Source organism: Saimiri boliviensis, chromosome 6 (assembly GCF_048565385.1).
Source record: "Saimiri boliviensis isolate mSaiBol1 chromosome 6, mSaiBol1.pri, whole genome shotgun sequence".
Taxonomy (NCBI): domain Eukaryota; kingdom Metazoa; phylum Chordata; class Mammalia; order Primates; family Cebidae; genus Saimiri; species Saimiri boliviensis.
The window spans coordinates 118979528-119000971 of record NC_133454.1 but is presented as its reverse complement, the minus strand read 5'-3'; the positions used below and the strand labels follow the sequence as shown (position 1 = coordinate 119000971).

Here is a 21444-nt window from a genome sequence, read left to right as displayed (position 1 = left end):
TTGACTTTTTTTTTTTTTTTTTTTTTTGAGACAGTTTCACTCTGTCACCCAGGCTGAAGTACAGGGGTGCCATCTTGGCTCACTGCAGCCTCTGCCTCCCAAGTTCAAGCAATTCTCCTGCCTCAGCCCCTCGAGTAGCTGGGATTAGAGGCACCTGCCACCATGCCTGGCTAATTTTTGTACTTTTAGCAGAGATGGGATTTCACCGTGTTGGCCAGCCTGGTCTCAAACTCCTGACCTCAGGTGATCCGCCTGCCTTAGCCTTCCAAAGTGCTGGGATTATAGGCATGAGTCACCGCACCTGGCCTCCAATTTATTTTTTATATTTTTTCCAGAGACCGGGTATCACTGTGTTACTCAGGCTGGTCTCAAACTTCTGGACTCAAGCAGTCCTGCCTCCACCTCCTAAAGTGCTAGGACTACAGGAGAGAGCCACCATGCGCAGCCCCCGTTCATATTTTTATCCTATGCCCTAAAGACTACAGTTCCTGATTTTACTGTCCACTAAATAAAACATATTTTTATATATTAGGTGGGTTTTTTGGGGGTTTTTTTGAGACAGAGTTTTACTCTTGTTGCCCAGGCTGGAGTGCAATGGCATGATCTCAGCTCACTGCAGCCTCTCTGCCTCCCGGGTTCAAGTGATTCTACTGCCTCAGCCTTTCGAGTAGCTGGGGATTACAGGTGTGTACCACCATGCCTGGCTAATTTTGTATTTTTAATAGAGGTGAGATTTCACCATGATGGCCAGGCTGGTTTTGAACTCATGACCTCAGGTGACCTACCCACCTTAACCTCCCAAAGTACTGGGATTAAAGGCATTAGCCACCACACCTGACCATTTTTATATATTTCATACTCTAAAGCATGTTGCTGAATTTTAATTGTAGATATTGTGTATATATACTTTTACCCTTTCTCTCTTTTTATATTTTAGATTTTTATTAACATCTTTATATTTCCAGATAAAGATGTGCTTTTTAATGAAAAGTTTCTCTTGCTGGGCGCGGTGGCTCAAGCCTGTAATCCCAGCACTTTGGGAGACCGAGGTGGGTGGATCACACGGTCAAGAGATCGAGACCATCCTGGTCAACATGGTGAAACCCCGTCTCTACTAAAAATACAAAACATTAGCTGGGCATGGTGGCGCATGCCTGTAATCCCAGCTACTCAGGAGGCTGAGGCAGGAGAATTGCCTGAACCCAGGAGGCGGAGGTTGCGGTGAGCCGAGATGGCGCCATTGCACTCCAGCCTGGGTAACAAGAGTGAAACTCCGTCTCAAAAAAAAAAAAAAAAAGTTTCTCTTTATACCATGATTATTTCAGTTGTCCTTATCTGCATATTTTCCTACAGTTAACACCTTGTTTCTTAATTCAAAATACCTTCCTTTATTTAATTCTTTTTCTTATTTTTTCCTTATTTTAATTTCTGTATCAAAGTTGGTCTTCATTGCTTTCCTTTTTAGCCTATTTTGGTTCCCATAAATAGAAGCAAGTGCAAATCCTACATTATCCATTGCAAGGAAGAATCATCTTTTAACCTCAGCATAGGGAACATAGAGGCATGTTGGACACCATGACTTTCCATTTCTGTTGGCTGTGCCTGGTCAGTGCTGTGCCAGAATAAAGCGTGGAGAGAGATGTAGCTTTTCAACTCATGCTTGTCTGATCTTTGCCTGGTTTCACAGAAAAGCACAGTAGTGAGGTCATACTGATTTAGAGCTATTCCCTATCTGATGCCAGGATCCCCTCAACAGTGGTGGAGGAGGTTTCAATGCAGTGTTAAGTTTGATTCCCTCTTTCTTCTCTCATAGTTTGGCCTATCGCTGCTCCTTGTCCTCCTGAGCCGTGGGGAAGACCTACAGAGTTCAGACCCTGCTACAGAATCAACGCGAAATAATCAGTGGTCAGTGTGGACTGTTTCTTCTCTTATTTTATGTTCTTTGAGGTAATCTTTTTAATTTTTTTCTCATTATTATTATGGGTTTTCCCTATCAGGACGGAGGTGATGTTTATGGCAACACGAGAACTTCTACGGATTCCCCAAGCAGCCCTGGCCAAGCCAATCTCTATACCTACAAACCTAGTGTCCCTCTTTTCTCGCTATGTTGACCAGCAGAAACTGAACTTGCTGGAGACAAAACTGCAGTAAGTTTGAAACAGGAGTTTCACATCTCACTAAAGTTGGCACTTTAGAAGTTATGGTTGGGAGGCTGGGTGTGGTGGCTCACATCTGTAATCCCAGCACTTTAGGAGACCCAGGAGGGTAGATGCTTGAGGCCAGGAGTTCCAGACCAGCCTTAACAACATGGTGAAACCCCATCTCTACTAAAAAATACAAAAGTTAGCCAGGTGTGGTGGCACATGTGTAATCCTAGCTATTCAAGAGGCTGAAGTATGAGAATCACTTGAACCCAGGAGGCAGAGATGGCAGTGAGCCGAGATCACACCACCGCACTTCAGCTTGGGCGACAGAGCCAGACTCTGTCTCAAAAAAATAAATAAATAAAAAGAAGTTATGATTGAGGTGGAGGGGGGGCAATAAAGCTGAATATAGTGGAAGACATTGGCTTTTTATTAACTATTGTGTATCTATTAGATATAAAACACTGAACTAGGTACAACAGGGCCTTCATAGAAGATGACTAAATGCTGAGGGTAGAGAAGTATCTCGGGTGTTTTGTTAGAAGTCTTACAAAGATGTAACTGTAATATGAAAGATTGCCTTCTGTTTCAGCTCCTTTATACAAACAGTTTTCCTTTCTCTCTTCTGTAACCCTAGGCTAGTTCAGGGGATACGATAGAAGATCTCCAGATGTGTCCTGTACCTCCTTTTGGCTGTCACCTGCACTGCTGCCATCACCAATGGAGTGTTTTTAATGAGGGAGGGAAGGTAGCTTATTTCCCCAAAGCAAAGTCTTATGGGATTGATTCCTGTTTACAGGGGTTGTCTCTAAATGTCAGATATTTCCCCACTGCTCTGTGAAATTTGGCTGGGTGATACTTCTGCTGGTTTCTTCTTTACCTTCTATGTTACAGTTCTGCATGTTCTACTTTTACTGAGTTCTTCTCAATTTCACATTTTCTTTGCCCTGGACACACAAATGTAATCTCTCCCTTTATCCCACCACTACTCCAGCTCAGAGTAGATTGTAGCCTGCCAAAGGATTCCTTCCCTCATCCTATTGAAGTTGTTTTCTCATTGCCCACTATTAATATGACTATAGGAGAGCCAGTTAAGTAGAAATCAAGATATACACACATGCGTAGATACACAAACACACCCCCCATACATGTATTTATGTGGTCTTCAGAGGGTCCTTAAACAATTTTAGATTGAAAAGTATTTAATTGTCTCATTACCTCTAAAAACACAAACCAGCTGATGTGTTTTAATCTGTTTCTGTTCTATCTTGTAATTAATTTGGTGGGTTTTACTTGTTTTAACATAAATAAAGAATATGCAGCACGTTTAATAAAGTCAGAACTCTTAATTGGCTTATGCCCAGGTCTAGGCTGAGAAGTCCTTTTTCTTCTTCCCACCTTTTTTTCCTTAGTTTCTCTCCACCTTCATGGAAACAGCACATGGTTATGCCTTTTTCCTGCTACAACTGCTGTGTACTTGAGCCTTTCCCCTCAAGTGCTTTCGAAGTCACCCAGGATGGTCCTCACTAGTAGCCTGCTTTGGCAGTGTGGCTTTCTGCACACTTGCCCTGTCTTCCTGAGACTACTTCAGCAAGCCATGCTTTACTTCTTTCTTCCCTAGTTTTATTTGCTGTCATGAATAGAACCTTCAAAATGTAACCATGGAAGCTAAGTTTGGCCTGCTTTGCTTTTTAGACTCCACACCATGGGCAGAACTGCTGTCCTTGCTGCTTCATCTCACCCAAGTCCCATTCCCAGGCAGCCAGGGGCCTAAGTTTGAATAACTGCAGGGCCAGCCTGCCATGATTCTTTCTCATTTACTCCTCTCTCATTCAGCAATCAACCAGACTAAGGGGTTTTGATCCCTAGTGATTACAGCCCTGAAGAAAATTAAATCTGAATTAATTTTACATGGCCTTCCTGATCTACTTTCTGCTGTTCTTACCTTTTCGAATGTAGTTGGGGGGTGGGGGGAATAGGTTATGATATTTAAAGAGAATAAACATTTTGCACATACATGTATTGTACAACAGTAAGATCCTCTGTTAAAACCAGCTGTCCTTGTTCTCCATCTCCATTTCTTCCCATGTTGTAGCCCCAGACTCCACCAGCTGTTCCCCTGACGTTACCTAGCTTCCCTCCACCGTTATCTACTGACCATTTCCACTACACGCCTTTCCTACCTTCCCTTCACAGCCAGTCAAGTGAATACTTGATTATTATCTCTTCCTTACTGTGCTTTATCTTTTTTGTTTGGTTCTAATTAATGAAAATAAAAGTTTCTAAATTTACATTTTTATAGGGTATTGTAAATAAAAACAAATTGTATACTTAAAAATGAGTGCCTGCATTTCTACTTTGTTACTTCTGAATATGATTTTTATGTGTTTCTAGCATATGTTAGATAGACTGGCAACCTTTTGATGTTGGGGATTAAAGATATTATTACCTATATTTTTACCTTTTTAATTTTGTTGCAAAGAAGACAGATAAATATCTTACTTTTATATAGTAACTTTTCTTTAAAAATCTAAGATTCTTTCAGTTTTCCTTTCCCCCCATTTTAACTGTAAGACAAAATTATAAATTGTAGTAGATAAAATTATAATTTGTAGTAGACAAAATTATACATTGAAATAGATAAACTATAGTTTGTCTTCTCCATCCTGCCCATCCCTAGGCATTGAGGAATCTGCACCTTTAAGCGACTCACATAGCTCAGTGAGGCATTCAGCTGCCTTCTTAGATAGTATTTGCTTAGTTCTGAACATATTGTATTTCAAAATTAATCTCTTCAAAGGAGATGAGAAAAATTTGGTCATTCTTTATAGTGAATTAATTTTCATTATTTCAGACTTGAGTATCATTTTTATTCTAAAATGCTCAAGATAAAAGATTCAGCAAACGTAGAGAAAAGCAAAAAAAAAAAAGTAGGATTTTGTTTTCAAGACAGTGTCACTGTCGCTCAGGCTGGAGTGAAGTGGCACAGTAGCCCAGTCACAACTCACTGCAGCCTTGACCTCCCAGGCTGAACCGATCCGCCTCAGCCTCCTAAGTAACTGGGACTACAGGTGTACACTGCCGCACCTTGCCCAGCTAATGTTTATACTTTACATTTGTAGAGTTGGGATCTCTCTGTGTTGCCCAGGCTGGTCTCGAACTCCCAGACTCAAGTGATCCTTCCACCTTGACCCCGCAAAATGCTGAGAGTACAGGTGTGAACCACTGCACTAAGCTTAAAGGGTTGTTTTTTTGTTTTGTTTTGTTTTTGTGTGTGTGACGAGTTTGTCTGTCACCTAGGTTACAGTTCAGTGACAATCACGGCTCACTGCAGCCTCTACCTCCCAGGATTAAGCAGTTCTCCCACTTCAGCTTCCCAAGTAGCTGGGACTACAGGTGGGTGCCGTCATGCCCAGCTAATTTTTTTTTTACTTTTAGTAAAGATGAGGTCTCACTATGTTGCCCAGGCTGGGCTCGAACCCCTGGGCTCAAGGGATTCTCCTGCCTTGGCTTCTCAAAGTGCTGGATTACAGGCATAAGCCACCAAAGTTTTAAATGATAAAGAGACAGGAGTTAATTTAACATTAGATGTGTGCCTAGTTACATAAAGCTTTTTTTTTTTTCCCCTCATGAGGACATGGGTTCCTTGAGGTTCAATAGTTTGTGGAGGTGACACAGCTAATAGGCTGCAGAGCAAGAGACTCATACAGAATATTAATTGCTGTAAGGAAATAAAATTATCTTCCAGTAGAAGATTTATTCACACCTTTTGACATGAAACAGCACAAGGTGTTATTAGCCCTGCTTTGTTAAACTGGCCTAAGGATGCCCCTACCTTCACAGAAGACTAGATTCCAAATGTCAGAAGTGAAGAAATCCCTACAGCCATACAGATCACGTAGGCCAGCCCTCACAATTTGAGGAAGCCAAATCTCAGAGAGCAGTGACTTGCCAAAGGTGCCACAGCTGGCTAGTGGTAAAGCCAAAAAAGAAAAATTCAGATGGGAGGCCAGACGCAGTGGCTTACACTTGTAATCCCAGCACTTTGGGAGGCTGAGGCAGGTGGATCACCTGGGGTCAGGAGTTCGAGACCAGCCTGACCAACACGGTGAAAACCCATCTTTACTAAAAATACAAAATTAGCTGGGCATGGTGGCGCACGCCTGTAATCCCAGCTACTTGGAAGGCTGAGGCAGAAGAATTGCTCAAACCCAGGAGGCAGAGATTGCAGTGAGCCGAGATCGCACCACTGCACTCCAGCCTGGGCAACAAAGCAAAATTCCGTCTCAAAAAAAAAAAAACCTCAGGCGTGTTTACTCTCTCATGCTCTTTACCAGGTGTCCCCAAACTACGGCCTGTGGGCTGCATGCGGCCCCCTGAGGCCATTTATCCGGCCCCCGCCACACTTCAGGAAGGGACACCTCTTTCATTGGTGGTCAGTGAGAGGAGCACAGTATGTGGCGGCCCTCCAACGGTCTGAGGGACAGTGAACTGGCCCCCTGTGTAAAAAGTTTGGGGACGCCTGCTCTTTACTATAGTTCTCCATCATAGTTTATTACTGGCCCTAGTCCAGATAATTTAGGTATTAGGTTTTTAAAAAGTCATTTGTGGGCCAGGCACAGTGGCTCACGCCTGTAATCCCAGCACTTTGGGAGGCCGAGGTGGGTGGAGCACGAGGTCAAGAGTTTGAGACCAGCCTGCCCAACATGGTGAAACCCCATATCTATTAAAGATACAAAAAATTAGCTGGACATGGTGGTGCGAGCCTGTAGTCCCAGCTACTCGGGAGGCTGAGGCAGGAGAATTGCTTGAATCCAGGAGGTAGAGGTTGCAGTGAGCCAGGATCGCGCCACTGCACTCCAGCCTGGTGCCTGGTGACAGAGTGAGACTCCGTCTCCAAAAAAAAAAAAAGTTGGCCGAATGCAGTGGCTCACATCTGTAATCCCAGCACTTTGGGAGGCCAAGATGGGTGGATCACCTGAGGTCAGGAGTTTGAGACCAGCCTGACCAACATGGAGAAACCCTGCCTCAAAAAAAAAAAAAGTCGCTTGTGACCAGGCACAGTGGCTCATGCCTGTAATCCCAACACTTTGGGAAGTCAAGGCGGGAGAATCACTTGAACCCAGTCGTTCAAGACCAGCCTGGGCAACATGGTAAAATCCCAGCTACAATTTTTTTTAAAATTTTTTAAAAAGTCATTTGTAAGCCTCAGAGTAACTAGTGAGGACAATATTAACTTCAAAAAAAATTAGGTGATGCACTAAAATAATTTACAGGAATATGGCAGAGTTGAAAACTGACATTAATGCATGTAATCTCCTTCTGTAATAAAAAGAAGATCCTGATAAATAATACATAGGTAATCAACCCTAATGGGTAATAGGTGACAGCCTTGTGAATAATAGTTCACAAAATAAAATGCAATGCAAGTGAATAATATTAAGAAGCTCATCCCCCACTGGTAATCGAAGTAAAAAGTAAATGTTTTTAACCTACCAAATTAATAAAAACTTTAAAAATAATGTTAGAATTTGACACTACCACTCACTGGTGGGGGTAAATGTCTACCTTTCTGGAAAGTACTTTCACGATGTGAAGCACTTCAAAGTATTCTTAGCCTTTGAACAATTACTTTGGCTTTAGAAATCTAAAGATAACAAAGCAATGGTACTTAGCACAGCTTTACTTATTTTTCTTTTTGGAAGACCAGTTCTTGCTCTGTTGCCCAGGTTTTACTGTAGTGAAGCAATCATAGCTCACTGCGGCCTTGAACTGGCCTCAGGGAATCCTCTCCCATCTGAGCTTCACAGGTCACCTTGCCCAGCTAATTATCTTATTTTTTGTAGACACAGGATCTTGCTCTGTTACCCAGGCTGGTCTCAAACTCCTGGGCTCAGGTGAGTCTCCTGCCTTGGCCTCCCAAATGATTCATTACAGGCATAAGCCATTTCACCCAGCCAGCTTTACTCATAATAGAAAAATTAGAAATTATCTATGTTCAACATTACAATAATGGTTAAGTAAACAGTGATGCATTTGTTGTGGATAATTAGAAAGGCAGAATATTGGACTAGGTGCAGTGGCTCGTGCTTGTAATCCCAGCCTTTGGGAGGGAAGACTTTGCAAGGCTTTGTCTCTGCAAAAAAAATTAAAGCTTAGCCCAGCATGGTGGCATGTGCCTGTACTCCCAGCTGCTCAGGAGGCTGAGGCAGGAGGGTTGCCTGAGCCCAGGAGTACAAGGCTGTAATGAGATCCAGCCTGGGAGACAAAGCAAGGTCATGCCTAAAAAAATTTTAAAAGGCAGAATATTTAATCATGGAAAATATTTTATATAGTAGGGTGAAAAACATATACGCTTTGAATCCAATTTTTAAGAAAAATGCATGTCTGATGAAAAAATAATATTGGAAAGTTATGTTTCTAAAGATTACTGGTATCTATCTGTAGGTAATGGGATTATGGAGAACTTTCTTTTTCTTTTGGCTTTTCAGTAATTTTCAGATTTTCTGCAGAGAAAATGTATTGCTTAGGTTTTTAGAAAAAAAAATTTTTAAAGAAAAAAATCATTTTTGAAGAATTTAGTTATATAGGAAAATAGTAAGAATATAATGTTAAGTCAAAAATAGGTTCTGTAATATGTACGTGACAATCTCTGTGGAGTAAAAAATATACGGGAGGCTGCGCATGGTGGCTCACGCCTGCAATCCTAGCACTTTGGGAGACTGAGGTGGGCAGATCACTTGAGGTGAGGAGTTCAAGCCCATTCTGGCCAATATGGCAAAACCTCGTCTCTACTAAAAATACAAAAATTAGCTGGCCATGGTGATGTGCATCTTTAATCACAGCTACTCAGGAGGCTGAGGCTAGGTAATAGCTTGAACCCAGGAGGTGAAGGTTGCAGTGAGCCAAGATTGTGCCACTGACCTCCAGCCTAGGCAACAGAGTGATACTCCATCTCAAAAAAAATAAATAAATAAAAATAAAATATATACACACACACACACTTTTTTACTTTGTGTGTGTGTGTGTGCACGCGTGTGTGTGTAAAGAGTGAAATCAAGGGTGACCAAATAGTGGTTTCCTTTAAGAGAAAGAGCTGTGGACGATTTTGTGTGCAGATGATTGTTCCTGATTTTTAAATTTTCCCAATTTGTCTTCATTGAGCATGTATTATAACCTTAAAAGGGAGATATTATCTTAATACTGCTAAACATAGTAGCTATTTCTGGTGAAAAAACTTGTTCTACCTTTTCAATGATTACAATTCTGACTGGCATGAGATGGTATCTTATTGTGGTTATTTGCATTTCTCTAATAACCAGTGATGATTAGCTTTTTTTCAAGTTTGTCCACATAAGTGTCTTCTTTTGAGAAGTGTCTTTTCAAAACAAACCAAAAAACCCACTTTTTTATGGGGTTGTTTTTCTTGTAATTTGTTCAAGTTCCTTGTAAATTCTGGGTATTAGATCTTTGTCAGATGGGTACACTGCAAAAATTTTCTCCCATTCTGTAGGTTGCCTGACAACTCTGATGCTAGTTTTTATTTGTTTGTTTGTTTTGTTTTGTTTTTTGCTGTACAGAAGCTCTTTAGTTTAATTCCATTCCATTTGTCAGTTTCGGCTTTTGTTGCCATTGCTTTGGTTGTTTTAATCATGAAGTCTTTGCCCATGCCTATGTCCTCAATGGTATTGCCTAGTTTTCTTCTAGAGTTTTTATGGTTTGGGGTTTTACATTTAAGTCTTCAATCCATCTGGAGATAATTTTTGTATAAGGTGTAAGGAAAAAGTCAGGAAACAATAGATGCTGGCAAGGCTGTGGAGAAATAGGAATGCTTTTACACTGTTGGTGGGAGTATAAATTAGTTCAACCATTGTGAAAGACAGTGCGGCAACTCCTCAAGAATCTAGAACCAGAAATACCATTTGACCCAGCAATGCCATTACTGGGTATATACCCAAAGGATTATAAATCATTCTACTATAAAGACACCTGCACACATATGTTTACTGCAGCACTATTTACAATAGCAAAGACTTGGAACCAACCCAAATACCCATCAATGATAGACTGGATAAAGAAAATGTGGCACATTTACACCATGGAATACTATGCAACCATAAATAAGAATGAGATCCTGTCCTTTGCAGGGACATGGATGAAGCTAGAAGCCATCATTCTCAGCAAACTGACACAGAAACAGAAAACTAAACACATGTTCTCACTCATAAGCAGGAGTTAAACAGTGAGAACTCATGGACACAAGGAGGGGAACAACACACACTGGGGCCTGTTGGGGGGTCGGGGGCAAGGGGAGGGAGAGCATTAGGACAAATACCTAGTGCATGCAGGGCTAAAACCTATGATGATGGGTACAGCAAACCATCATGGCAAATGTATACTTGTGTAACAAACCTGCACATTTTGCACATGTATCCTGGAACTCAAAGTAAAATAAAAAATAAATAAAATAAGTTCTACCAAGGCAAAAGTGTCTAATCTAGTTGTGCTTGATATAAGAGCCAATGAATTTGACTGCATAGCAAATGAATGTGCTGGAAGTCTGGAAAAGTCATCTGAAAGCAAGGCAATCATCTTGAGATGAGATCAGTTATTCTACAGTAAACATTTAAGATGATATACCAAGTGTGGGATCAAAGAACCGCTTTAACAAATCCCCAAACTATGGCTGTTAAATCACCCAAGTTGCCCTGCTAACCATTACAAAGGACAAGACATGACTTTCTGATTTTTTTTTTTTTTTTTTTTTTGAGACAGAGTCTTGCTTTGTTGCCCAGGATGGAGTGCAATGGCACAATCTCAGCTCACTGCAGCCTCTGCCTCCTGGGCTCAAGCAATTCTCCTGCCTCAGCTTCTTGAGTAACTGGGATTACAGGTGCCTACCACCATGCCCAGCTAATTTTTGCATTTTTAGTAAAGATGGGGTTTCACCATATTGGCCAGGCTGGTTTCAAACTTCTGACCTCAAGTGATCCTGCCTCAGCCTCCCAAAATGCTAGGATTACAGGCATGACCCACTGCACCTGGCCAATTTTCTGAATTTGACAGCCATCTACTTTTGGGGGGCAGTGAATTCCATTATGTGAGAAACAGAAGTAGGGAAATTGAAGGGGTCTTATACTTTTCCGCTTTTTCCAGTTATGCTTAAGTACATTTAATATTGTGGTCCCTGAGAACTTAGTAGGAAACAAGTCTTAGTCTGAGAATTCAGTATCTTGAAATCACCTAATAGCATTTTGACCTTCTTCTTGCATTAGAAGCACAGTTGTGAACAGACTGCATGTCTCATGACAGCCTTTGCTTTGCTTATTTTGCAAATGTTGCATGTAAGGCTGTTCTGAGGAGCTTGTTTATTATTCAACATGACTCTCCAAGCCCCCAATTTAACCAAGTTCATTCTTCAAAGCAATATTAACCAAAATCTGACTTGAGATACACAAAATATCTAGCATGGAGCTAGGTAATCAGTGACACATGTTCTTTGCCAGTTGGGAATATAAAATTTCTTCAATTGCTTAGATTGCACTAATCTAACAAATGAGAAACAAATCTGCATATAACTAACAAAAAGAAGGATCTCAAATTTGACCCCCCAGAAACACTACTGCTAACAGTTTAGTGTATTGTCCTCCAAGTGATTTCTGTGTGCAAATGCATACATAGATTATAGTTTTACTTTTTTTCTCTTAATACATTATGAGCATCTTTCTGCATTTGTATATGGAGAGCTACCCTGTTATTATTATTATTTTTTTTTGAGACAGGGTCTTGCTGTTGCCCAGGCTGGAGTGCAGTGATGTGATTATGTCTCACTAGAGCCCCAACCTCCTGGGCTCAAGGAATCCTCCACCTCAGCCTCCTGAATAGCTGGGACAACAGGTGTGCACTACCATGCCTAGCTAATTATTTTATTTTTTGCAAAGACAGGGTCTTGCTTGTTCGCCAGGCTGGTCTCAAACTCCTGGGCTCATTCAATCCTCCCATATTGGCCTCCCTAAGTGCTGGGATTACAGGCAGGAGCCACTGTACCTGGCCCCCTGTTCCTTTTGATGGTTGTATAGTATTCCACTATGTGCCATTGTGCCATCATTTATCTAATTGTTCTCCTATTAATAGAATTCCGTCTTCAAATACTTTTCATCATCACTGTCATTCATCCAACAGTGACAAAGGTAAACCCACAATGTCACATTTCTATAGCTATTTTATAGTGTACAAAGAACATATTCATATTCCAGTTTAGTCTTTTCTATAACCTTTTGAAATAGAATGGGCGACTATTAATTGTACAGTACCAAAACTAGATTAGCAAGACCTTCCAGCTGGTAAGGTCTAAAACTGGGATTTCAACCTTAAGTTTTGAGCTCCATTTCTAGTGTCTTGGCTGCAAGAAGGCTCCTATTCCTGGACCCATGCTTCAGAGGAGCAGCTGAAAAGCTGCAAGGCTTTAACATTGCATCTGCAAACTCTTCTGATTGGATTTCAGTGCCTTCATTTTCAGTAGGCAGGTTAAGCATTGTCTCTCAGCAATGTCAAAAAGGGAGCGATTCAGGCTGTAATCAGGATCAACTGCAATATACAAGGATCAGAGTCACAGTGATGCAGCTGTCAGGAATCTCTATGGCCGTTTGATGTAAACATCATCTAGGGAGGGGAAAAAAGAAAAAGACTCCTTGCTTCCACTCTTCCTCATTCCCAGTATTTTGAAATGCCCCCCCTTTTTTTTACATTAGATACATTGTCACAGTGATTGGTTTTTTTCATAAATTCACTGCATTAATATGGGAGCTTCACAAATGTGGAAAAGGTCTGTCTTAGTCACAGCTGTACTACAAAGCCCAGCACAGAATCAACATCTAGCAGGCATCCAACAAATACACCGTCATGAAGTAGTTTTGCTATTAAGAAACAAAGCTGGCCAGGTGCAGTGGGTCACACCTGTAATCCCAAGCACTTTGGGAGGCCAAGGTGGGCAGATCACTTGAGGTCAGGAGTTTCAGACTGCCCTGGTGAATATAGTGAAACCCTGTCTCTACTAAAAGTACAAAAATTAGCCAGGTGTGATGGCTCACACCTGTAGTCCCAGCTACTTGGGAGACTGGGGCAGGAGAATCATTTGAATCTGAGAGGCAGAGGCTGAAGTGAGCTGAGATCGCGCCACTGCACTCTAGCGTGGGTGACAGAGCAAGACTCCGTCCCAAAAACAAAAAGAAGAAGAAGAGGAAAACAAAGTTTAGCTGGGTGCAATAGCTTACCCCTGTAATCCCAGCACTTTGGGAGGTTGAGGCAGGAGGATCACTTGAGCCCAGGAGGTCAAGACCAGCCTGGGCAACATAATGAGACCCCCATCTCTACAAAAAACTTAAAATTAGTTAAGCATGGTGATGCATGCCTGTAGTCCCAACTACTTGTGAGGCTGAGGTGGGAGGATCATTTGAGCCCAGGAGGTTGAGGCTGCAGGGAGCTGTGATTGCTTCACTGCACTCCAGCTGACAAATGAGATCCTATCTTATAAAAACAAAAGAAGGGAGGGAGGGAGGGAGGGAAGGGGAGCAGAGGAGAGGGAGGAGGAAAGAATGCTGGGCACAGTGGCTCCAGTCTGTAATCCCAGCACTTTTGGTGGCTGAGGCATATGGATCATCTGAGGTTAGGAGTTTGAGACCAGCCTGCCAACATGGTGAAAACTCGTCTCTACTAAAAAGATAAAAATTAGCTGGGAAGAGTGGCAACACCTGTAATCCCAGCTACTCGGGAGGCTGAGGCAGGAGAATCACTTGAGCCTGGGAGGCAGACATTGCAGTGAGACAAGATCATGCTACTGCACTCCAGCCTGGGCGACAGAGGGAGACCCTGTCTCAAAAAAAAAAAAAAAAAAAAAAAAAAAAAGAGAGATTAAAAAAAGAAAGAAAGAAAGAAGCAAACAAACAGCTTAAAGATATCATTCAGAGAATAGAGCTCAATGTAATAAATTAGTCTGTGTGTACAAGACTCATTTCAAAATACATTTTCACTCATTTTATCACATCAACTCCTACATCAGAAACAATTTGATAATATAAGTCAGTTAAGCTCTTGTATGTCCCACATTCTCCAGATTCGGTGGTGACAAAGACAAACTAAACCCCTATTCTGGTACAGTTTGCATTCTGAGGGGGATACTTATTGATAAGTGCTAAGAAAAGAACGAAGTGATTCAAGTGGGGAAGGTATACTTGTACTGTAGACAAAGTAGCAAGGAAGGCCTCAATAAGCAGGTGACATTCAAGCAGACATCTGAATAATGAGAAGAGACGGATATGGAAAGGTCTAGGAAGAGCATCTCAAGCAAAATAAAGAAGGTAGCCAAGCCCCTGAGATGAAAATGAGTTTAGTTCAAGGAACCGCAGAAAGTCAATGTTGCTAGAGTGAACAGAGTGGGCAGAGAGTGACCACACAGAGTCTTGAAGGGATTTATTCTTATTGCAATGGGAAACTGTTGCAGAGTTTTAAGTAAAAAACACAAAACATCATATGACTTATAACTTTTAAAAATCACTGCTGTGCATGGTGGCTCATGCCTGTAATCCCAGCACGTTGGAAGGCTGAGGTGGGCGGATCACCTGAGGTCAAGAGTTCAAGACCAGCCTAGCCAACATGGTGAAAACCTGTCTCTACTAAAAATACAAAAATTAGCTGGGCATGGTGTTGGGCCCCTGTAGTTTCAGCTACTCAGGAGGCTGAGGCAGGAGAATTGTTTGAACCTGGGAGGCAGAGGCTGCAGTGAACTGAGATTACGCCACTGCACTCTAGCCTGGGCAACAAGAGTGAAGCTCTGTCTCAAAAAAAAAAAAAAAAAAAAAATCACTCTGCTGTATGGAGATAGAAATAGACAAAAGAAGGGAGCACTTATCAGAGGGCTTCATATTAGTATCACCAGTCACAAGTCTGGGCCTTTAAAAGGCAAAGTGAGGGAATAATTTTTTTAAACATAGATTTAGCAGCAAGCAAAAAATAAACATTCCACTTTAAAAATGGGCAAAGGACATGAACAGACACTTCTCAAAAGAAGACAGAAAAATGGCCAACAAACATGAAAAAATGCTCATCACTAATCATCAGAGAAATGCAAATCAAAACCACAATAAGGTAGTATCTCACACCAGTCAAAATGGCTATTATAAAAAAGTCAAAAATAACAGATGCTGGTGAGGCTGTAGTGAAAAGGGAATGCTTATATCTGCTGGTAAGAGTGTGAATTAGTTCAGCCACTGTAGAATACAGTTTGGAGGTTTCTCAAAGAACTTAAAACAGAATTACCATCTGACCCAGCAATTCCATTACTGGATATATACCCAAAGTAATATAAATCATTCTACCAAAAAGATACATACACACATATGTTCATTTCAGCACTATTCACAACAGCAAAGGCATGGAATCAACCTAGGTGCCCATCAATGACGGATTGGATAAAGAAAATGTGCTACATATACACCATGGAATACTACACAGCCATAAAAAAGAACAAAATTATATCCTTTGCAGGAACATGGATGCAGCTAGAGGCCATTGTCCTAAGTAAGTTAATAAAGGAAGAGAAAACCAAATACTCCATGTTCTTGCTTGTAAGTGGCAGCTAAACAATGGGTACACATGGATATAAAATGGGAACTATAGACATTGGGGACTTCCAAAAGTGGGGAGATGGCTGATAAACTACTGGATACTATGCTTGGCAGGGCATGATGACTCACACCTTTAATCCCAGCACTTTGGGAGGCCAAGGCGGGCAGATCACCTGAGTTCAGGAGTTTGAGATCAGCCTGTCCAACATGCTGAAACACCGTCTCTACTAAAAATACAAAAATTATCTGGGCGTGATGGCAGGTGCCTATAATCCCACCTACTCAGGAGGCTGAGGCAGGAGAATCACTTTGACCCAGGAAGTGGAGGTTGTGGTGAGCCAAGATTGCACCATTGCACTCCAGACCAGGCAACAAGAGCAAAAAATCTCTATCTCAAACAACAACGACAACAACAACAACAACAAAAACTATTGGATACTATGCTCACTACCTGGGTGACAGGATCATCTATACCCCAGACCTCAACATCACACAATACACTGTAACAAACCTGCATATGTGCCCTCTGAATCCAAAATGAAAGTTAGAAAAAAATAGATTTAAGACAACAGTTAGTTTTGGAAGTGTTCAAGGGAGTAGGATTGGGATAGGATGTAGAAAACTGGTCATTTTGTATTTCTTATGTTGAGTGTTGGATTGAGCAGTATTCATTTGACTATTATGCTTTGTAACTTTCACATATCATATGTATCCCGTGTATGTTATAGGATAAATTGTGTCCACCCCTAAAACTCTTTATGTTGACATCCTAACCCCCCTATACCCCAAAATGTCACTCTATTTGAAAATAGGTTCTTTAAAGAGTTAATTAAGTTAAAATGTAATAGGTTTGTGTTTGTAGGAAGTAAGAAAAGAAGAGAGAGAGAGCATGGACATGACGTGTCCAAGATTGCAGGGAGTGAGCGGCAGACAAAGAAAACCTGATTACAATCATTTTCCATCACTTCTCTATCCCACAAAGAATAAGTAAACATGTTGTGTGTGACTTCCAAAAATGCTCCCTAAGGGGAAGCCACTACACTTTTGTCCTCTTTCTTCCCTCTTCTTGCTGCTTGAAATGCAGTTGTAATGACTGAAGCTCTAGTGGCCACCTTGGGGCAAAAAGTAATAACAGAAATAACATCCAATGGAGGAGAAAGAAGTCTGTGTCTGGCCAGGCACGGTGGCTCAGGCCTGTGGATCCCAGCACCCGGGCTCCAGTGATCCAAAGCAGGCAGATCACTGGAGCCCAGGAGATCAGGACAAGCCTGAGTAACATCGCAAGACCCCATCTCTACTAAAAATAAAAAATTAAAATAAAATAAATAGCCATGAGACTGAGGTAGGAGGATCCCTTGAGACTGGGAGGTTGAAGCTGCAGTGAGCCAAGATCAAAACACTGCACTCCAGCCTGAGCCACAGAGTGAGAACCTGTCTCAAAAAGAAGAAAAAAAAAAATAGTCTGTGTCTTTGAAGACTTCAGTGAGCCACCATTCCAACCTTGAGCTTCCTATCCTGGGATTTCTTTCATGTGTGAAAATAAACTATTATGTGTTTAAATCAATGTAAATCGGGCCTCTGCAACTTCCAGATAAGCCTAATCTCAATTATTATGAAGGACTTTTTCAATCATTTGGTACAGGTTGAGCATCTCTAATCTGAAAACCTGAAATCCAAAATCCTCCAAAATTGGAAACTTTTTGAGTGCTGACATAATGATCAAAAGAATTGCTCATTGGAGCATTTCAGGTTTAGAATTTTCAGATTAGGGATGCTGAACCAGTAAGCACTGTATATATAACATAAATATTTCCAAATCCAAAAAATAAAAATCTGAAATTCTTCTGGTCCTGAGCCTTTTGGATAAGGGCTATTCAACCTGAATTAGAGTTCATTAAATGTTATCAGACACATTTTTTTAAATTTTATTTTATTTTGAGACCAGATCTCACTCTATCTCCGAGACTGGAGTACAGTGGCATGATCTCAGCTCACTGTAACCTCCACTTCCTGGGTTCAAGTCATCCTCTCACCTCACCCTCCCAAGAAGCTGGGACCATAGGCATGTGCCACCATGACTGGCTAATTTTTTTTTTTCTTTGAGATGCAGTCTCACTCTGTTGCCTAGGCTGGAGTGCAATGGTGTGATCTCAGCTCACTACAACCTCTGACTCCCGGGTCCAAGCGATTTTCCTCCCTCAGCCTCCTGAGTAGCTGAGATTACAGGTGCCTGCCACTGTACCCAGCTAATTTTTGTGGGGTTTTTTTTCCTTTTTTTTTTAAGTTGATCAAATTCAGATGGGATGACAATTTTTGTATTTTTAGTAGAGATGGGGTTTCACTATGTTGGCCAGGCTGGTCTCAAACTCTTGACTTCAGGTGATCTGCCTGCCTCGGTCTCCCAAAGTGCTGGGATTACAGGTGTGAGCCACTATGCCTGGCCTAATTTTTGTATTTTCAGTAGAGACACGGTTTCACCACGTTGGCCAGGCTGATCTTGAACTCCTGACCTTACCTGATCCACCCACCTCAGTTTCCCAAAGTGCTGGGATTACAAATGTGAGACACTGTGCCCAGCCTTGAATTTTAAGTTATTACAAATTCTAGGGAATTCTAGAAGCTCTAGCAGCCACCTTAGGGCAAAAGGTAATAATAGAAATAATATACAAAGTAGGAGGAAGAAGTCTGTGTCTGGCCAGGCATGGCAGCTCAGGCCTGTGGTCCCAGCACTTTCTCTGTGAATTGCAAAGCATGATTATCTGCTGTGAAACAGGAGCCTTTGTGTGACATTTGGTTTAATTTTGATCACAGAAAATATAGTACATGTTGACTTCTAACTTAACTATTTGAATTGTTTTGTTTGTTTGTTTCGAGGAGGTCTCACCCTGTTGCCCAGGCTGGAGTGCAGTGGTGTGATCTCAGCTCACTGTAGCCTCCATTTCCCTGGCTCAAGAGAGCCTCCCCCAGCCTCCTGGGTAGCTGGGACCACAGACGGGAGCTAAAACACCCAGCTAACTTTTTGTATATTTGGTAGAGATGAAGTTTTGCCATGTTACCCAGGCTGAGCTCAAATGATCTGCCCACCTCAGCCTCCCAAAATTCTGGGATTACAGGTGTGAGACATTACACCCGGCCCTTCAAATTGTTTGTTGTTTTTTGTTTTGTTTTGTTTTAAATAAGATTCCAAGGCACGAGTAATATCAGAGACTATGGCCCTATTCATATCTCTGTTTGAGTGTCGGCTTTACCTTTGCAAGTTACTTTATTCATGAATCTCAGTTTCCCTCCCTGTAAAAGGGGTGGTAGAACAAACGGGATTGTGATAAAAAAAAAAAAAATCAATGATATTTGTGAAAGTGCTTAACACTAAAAAAAAAAAAAAAAACTGGTATCCCTACATGATATGAATCCATTTGTACTTCATAAAGTCCCAGTATTTCCAGGTTTTTCTATGATATGTCTAATACTCTCAAGAAAGACATGTGGGTCCCCTTAGGGTTAGTTATGTTATGCTGGAAAGATAGTCTTGCATAATTAGTAATTATAGTCAGCATTTATTATTTACCATATGCCAGACACATTTCATGCATTTTTATTTACTCCTTCTCCCAAACCTTGAGAAACAGATGCTGTTAGTATGGTCATAGGAAACTGGTGAGAGGTTAAGTCAACAGACCAAGATTGCTTCACTTAGCCAAAACAGGATTTGAAGCAGGTCAAGTGGTATATCTATATAATGAAATACTTAGAGGAAACTTAAATGCATACCATTAAGTGAAAGAAGCCAATTTTTAAAAGGCTGCTTTTCAAACTACAGTAAGCCCTCCATATCTGTGAGTTCTGCCTCCATGAATTCAACCAATCAAAAATATTCTACCAAAAAGAGATGCTGTGTCTGTACTAAACATGTACAGACTTTTTTCTTGTCATTCCCTAAACAATACAGGATAACAACTTTTACATAGTATTTACATTGTATTGGGTATTAGATGTAATCTAGAGATAATTTAAAGTGTAAGAGAAGATGCATATAGATTATATGCAAATACTATACCATTTTGTATAACAGACTTGACCATCTGTGGATTTTGATATTTGCAGAGGATCTTGGAACCAATTACCCATGGATACTGAAGGACAACTGTATGTGTGTGATTCAAACTATGACATTCTGGAAAAGGCATAACTGTGGAGACAGTAGAAAGATCACTGGTTGCCAAGAGGTAAGGAAAAAGGAGGAACGAATAGGTGGAGCAGAGAGGTTTTTTAGGACAATAAAACTAATCTGTATGATACTATAATGCTGGATAAATGTCATTATACATTCTCAAAACCCACAGAATGTACAATGCCAAATAAATGCTAATGTAAACTATGGGCTTTGGGTGGATAATGATGTGTCAGTGTAGATTCATCAATTGTAACAGTTGTACCACTCTGGATGTTGATGGTAGGAGAGGCTGTGCATGGAACTCTCTGTAATTTCAGCTCAATTTTTCTGTGAATCTACAACTGCTCTAAAAAAATAGAGTCTATGTAAAAAAAAAAATCATGAAAGCAAAAATGTCCAATATATTGAGTTTGGGAGGTAAAACAGTATCAACTAAAGTGAGCAGTAAAACGTGAGATGGGAAAGCAAGATTAGGACCTGGTAGGGAAGGGCCTTAGATGGCAAAGTGAACTATCAGGATCTTATCTTATAGACCAGTGGGGTCATTGAGGATTACAGAGCGAGAAACTCAGGTGAAGAACAGATTAAGATTCTGGCCAGGCTTGGTAGCTCACGCTTTTAATGCCAGCACTTTGGGAGGCTGAGGTGGGCTTGAGCTTAGGAGTTCGAGACCAGCCTGGGCAACATGGCAAAAACCCATCTCTACAAAAAATACAAACATTAGCAGGGCATGGTGGCATGCAGCTGTGGTCTCAGCTACTTGGAAGGATGAGGCACATAAATCACTTGAACCCACAAGGCAGAGGTTGCAGTGAGCAAGATTGTGCCACTGCACTCCAGCCTGGGTAACAGAGAGAGACCCTGTCTCACAAAAAAAAATCCCTCTGGCAGTTGTGAGGAGAATTCTGGAAGATAGACTAGAAGCAAATAAATGAGTTTAAAAATGAGAAGAAAGCACAAGAATCTAGGCCAGTAAAGAAAGGGTGCATAAAAGATCACCCAGTCTTTGTTACTGACTGGGTATAGGGATGAGGACAATGACTTCATGAAAAAAATAAAATGCCAATTTGTTGTAATTATTTCACACATTAAGCATCAACTGAATCACTGTCTTGTGCCTGGTCCTATCAGTTATATCTCCAAATATATCTGGAATATATTCACTTCTTTCCATCCCTGTTTCCACCACATTCAACCAAGTCATCAATATTTTTCTTTTAAAAGATGGTAGAAGGCTGGGTATGGAGGCTCATGCCTCTAATCCCAACACTTTGGGAGGCCCAGGTGGGCGGATCATAAAGTCAGGAGTTCAAGACCAGCTTGACCAACATAGCGAAACCCTGTCTTGACTAAAAATACAAAAAAAATTAGCCAGGCGTGATGGTGGGCATCTGTAATTCCAGCTACTCAGGAGGCTGAGGCAGGAGAATCACTTGAACCTGGGAGGTGGAGATTGCAGTGAGCCAAAATGGCGCCACTGCACTCCAGCCCAGTGTGAGACTCCCAT

The 21444-nt window shown here is 41.3% G+C and overlaps 1 protein-coding gene across 3 annotated transcripts in view; it reads left to right on the top strand.

Annotated features, from left to right (window-relative positions):
* Positions 1 to 20009, top strand: part of PATL1 (PAT1 homolog 1, processing body mRNA decay factor) — a 50117-nt gene extending 30108 nt beyond the window's left edge. For 2 of the 3 annotated variants that reach the window (XM_074401520.1, XM_074401521.1), the window contains exons 17-19: positions 1814 to 1905; positions 1998 to 2147; positions 19868 to 20009. In XM_074401520.1, the coding sequence (XP_074257621.1) occupies positions 1814 to 1905; positions 1998 to 2147; positions 19868 to 19952 (327 nt within the window). In that variant the 3' untranslated portion in view covers positions 19953 to 20009. Of the gene's footprint in view, positions 1 to 1813; positions 1906 to 1997; positions 2148 to 2781; positions 4483 to 19867 lie in introns of those variants that run through there. The other variant, XM_003920172.4, reaches the window with a different exon arrangement.
* The last annotated feature ends 1435 nt before the right edge of the window (positions 20010 to 21444 follow it).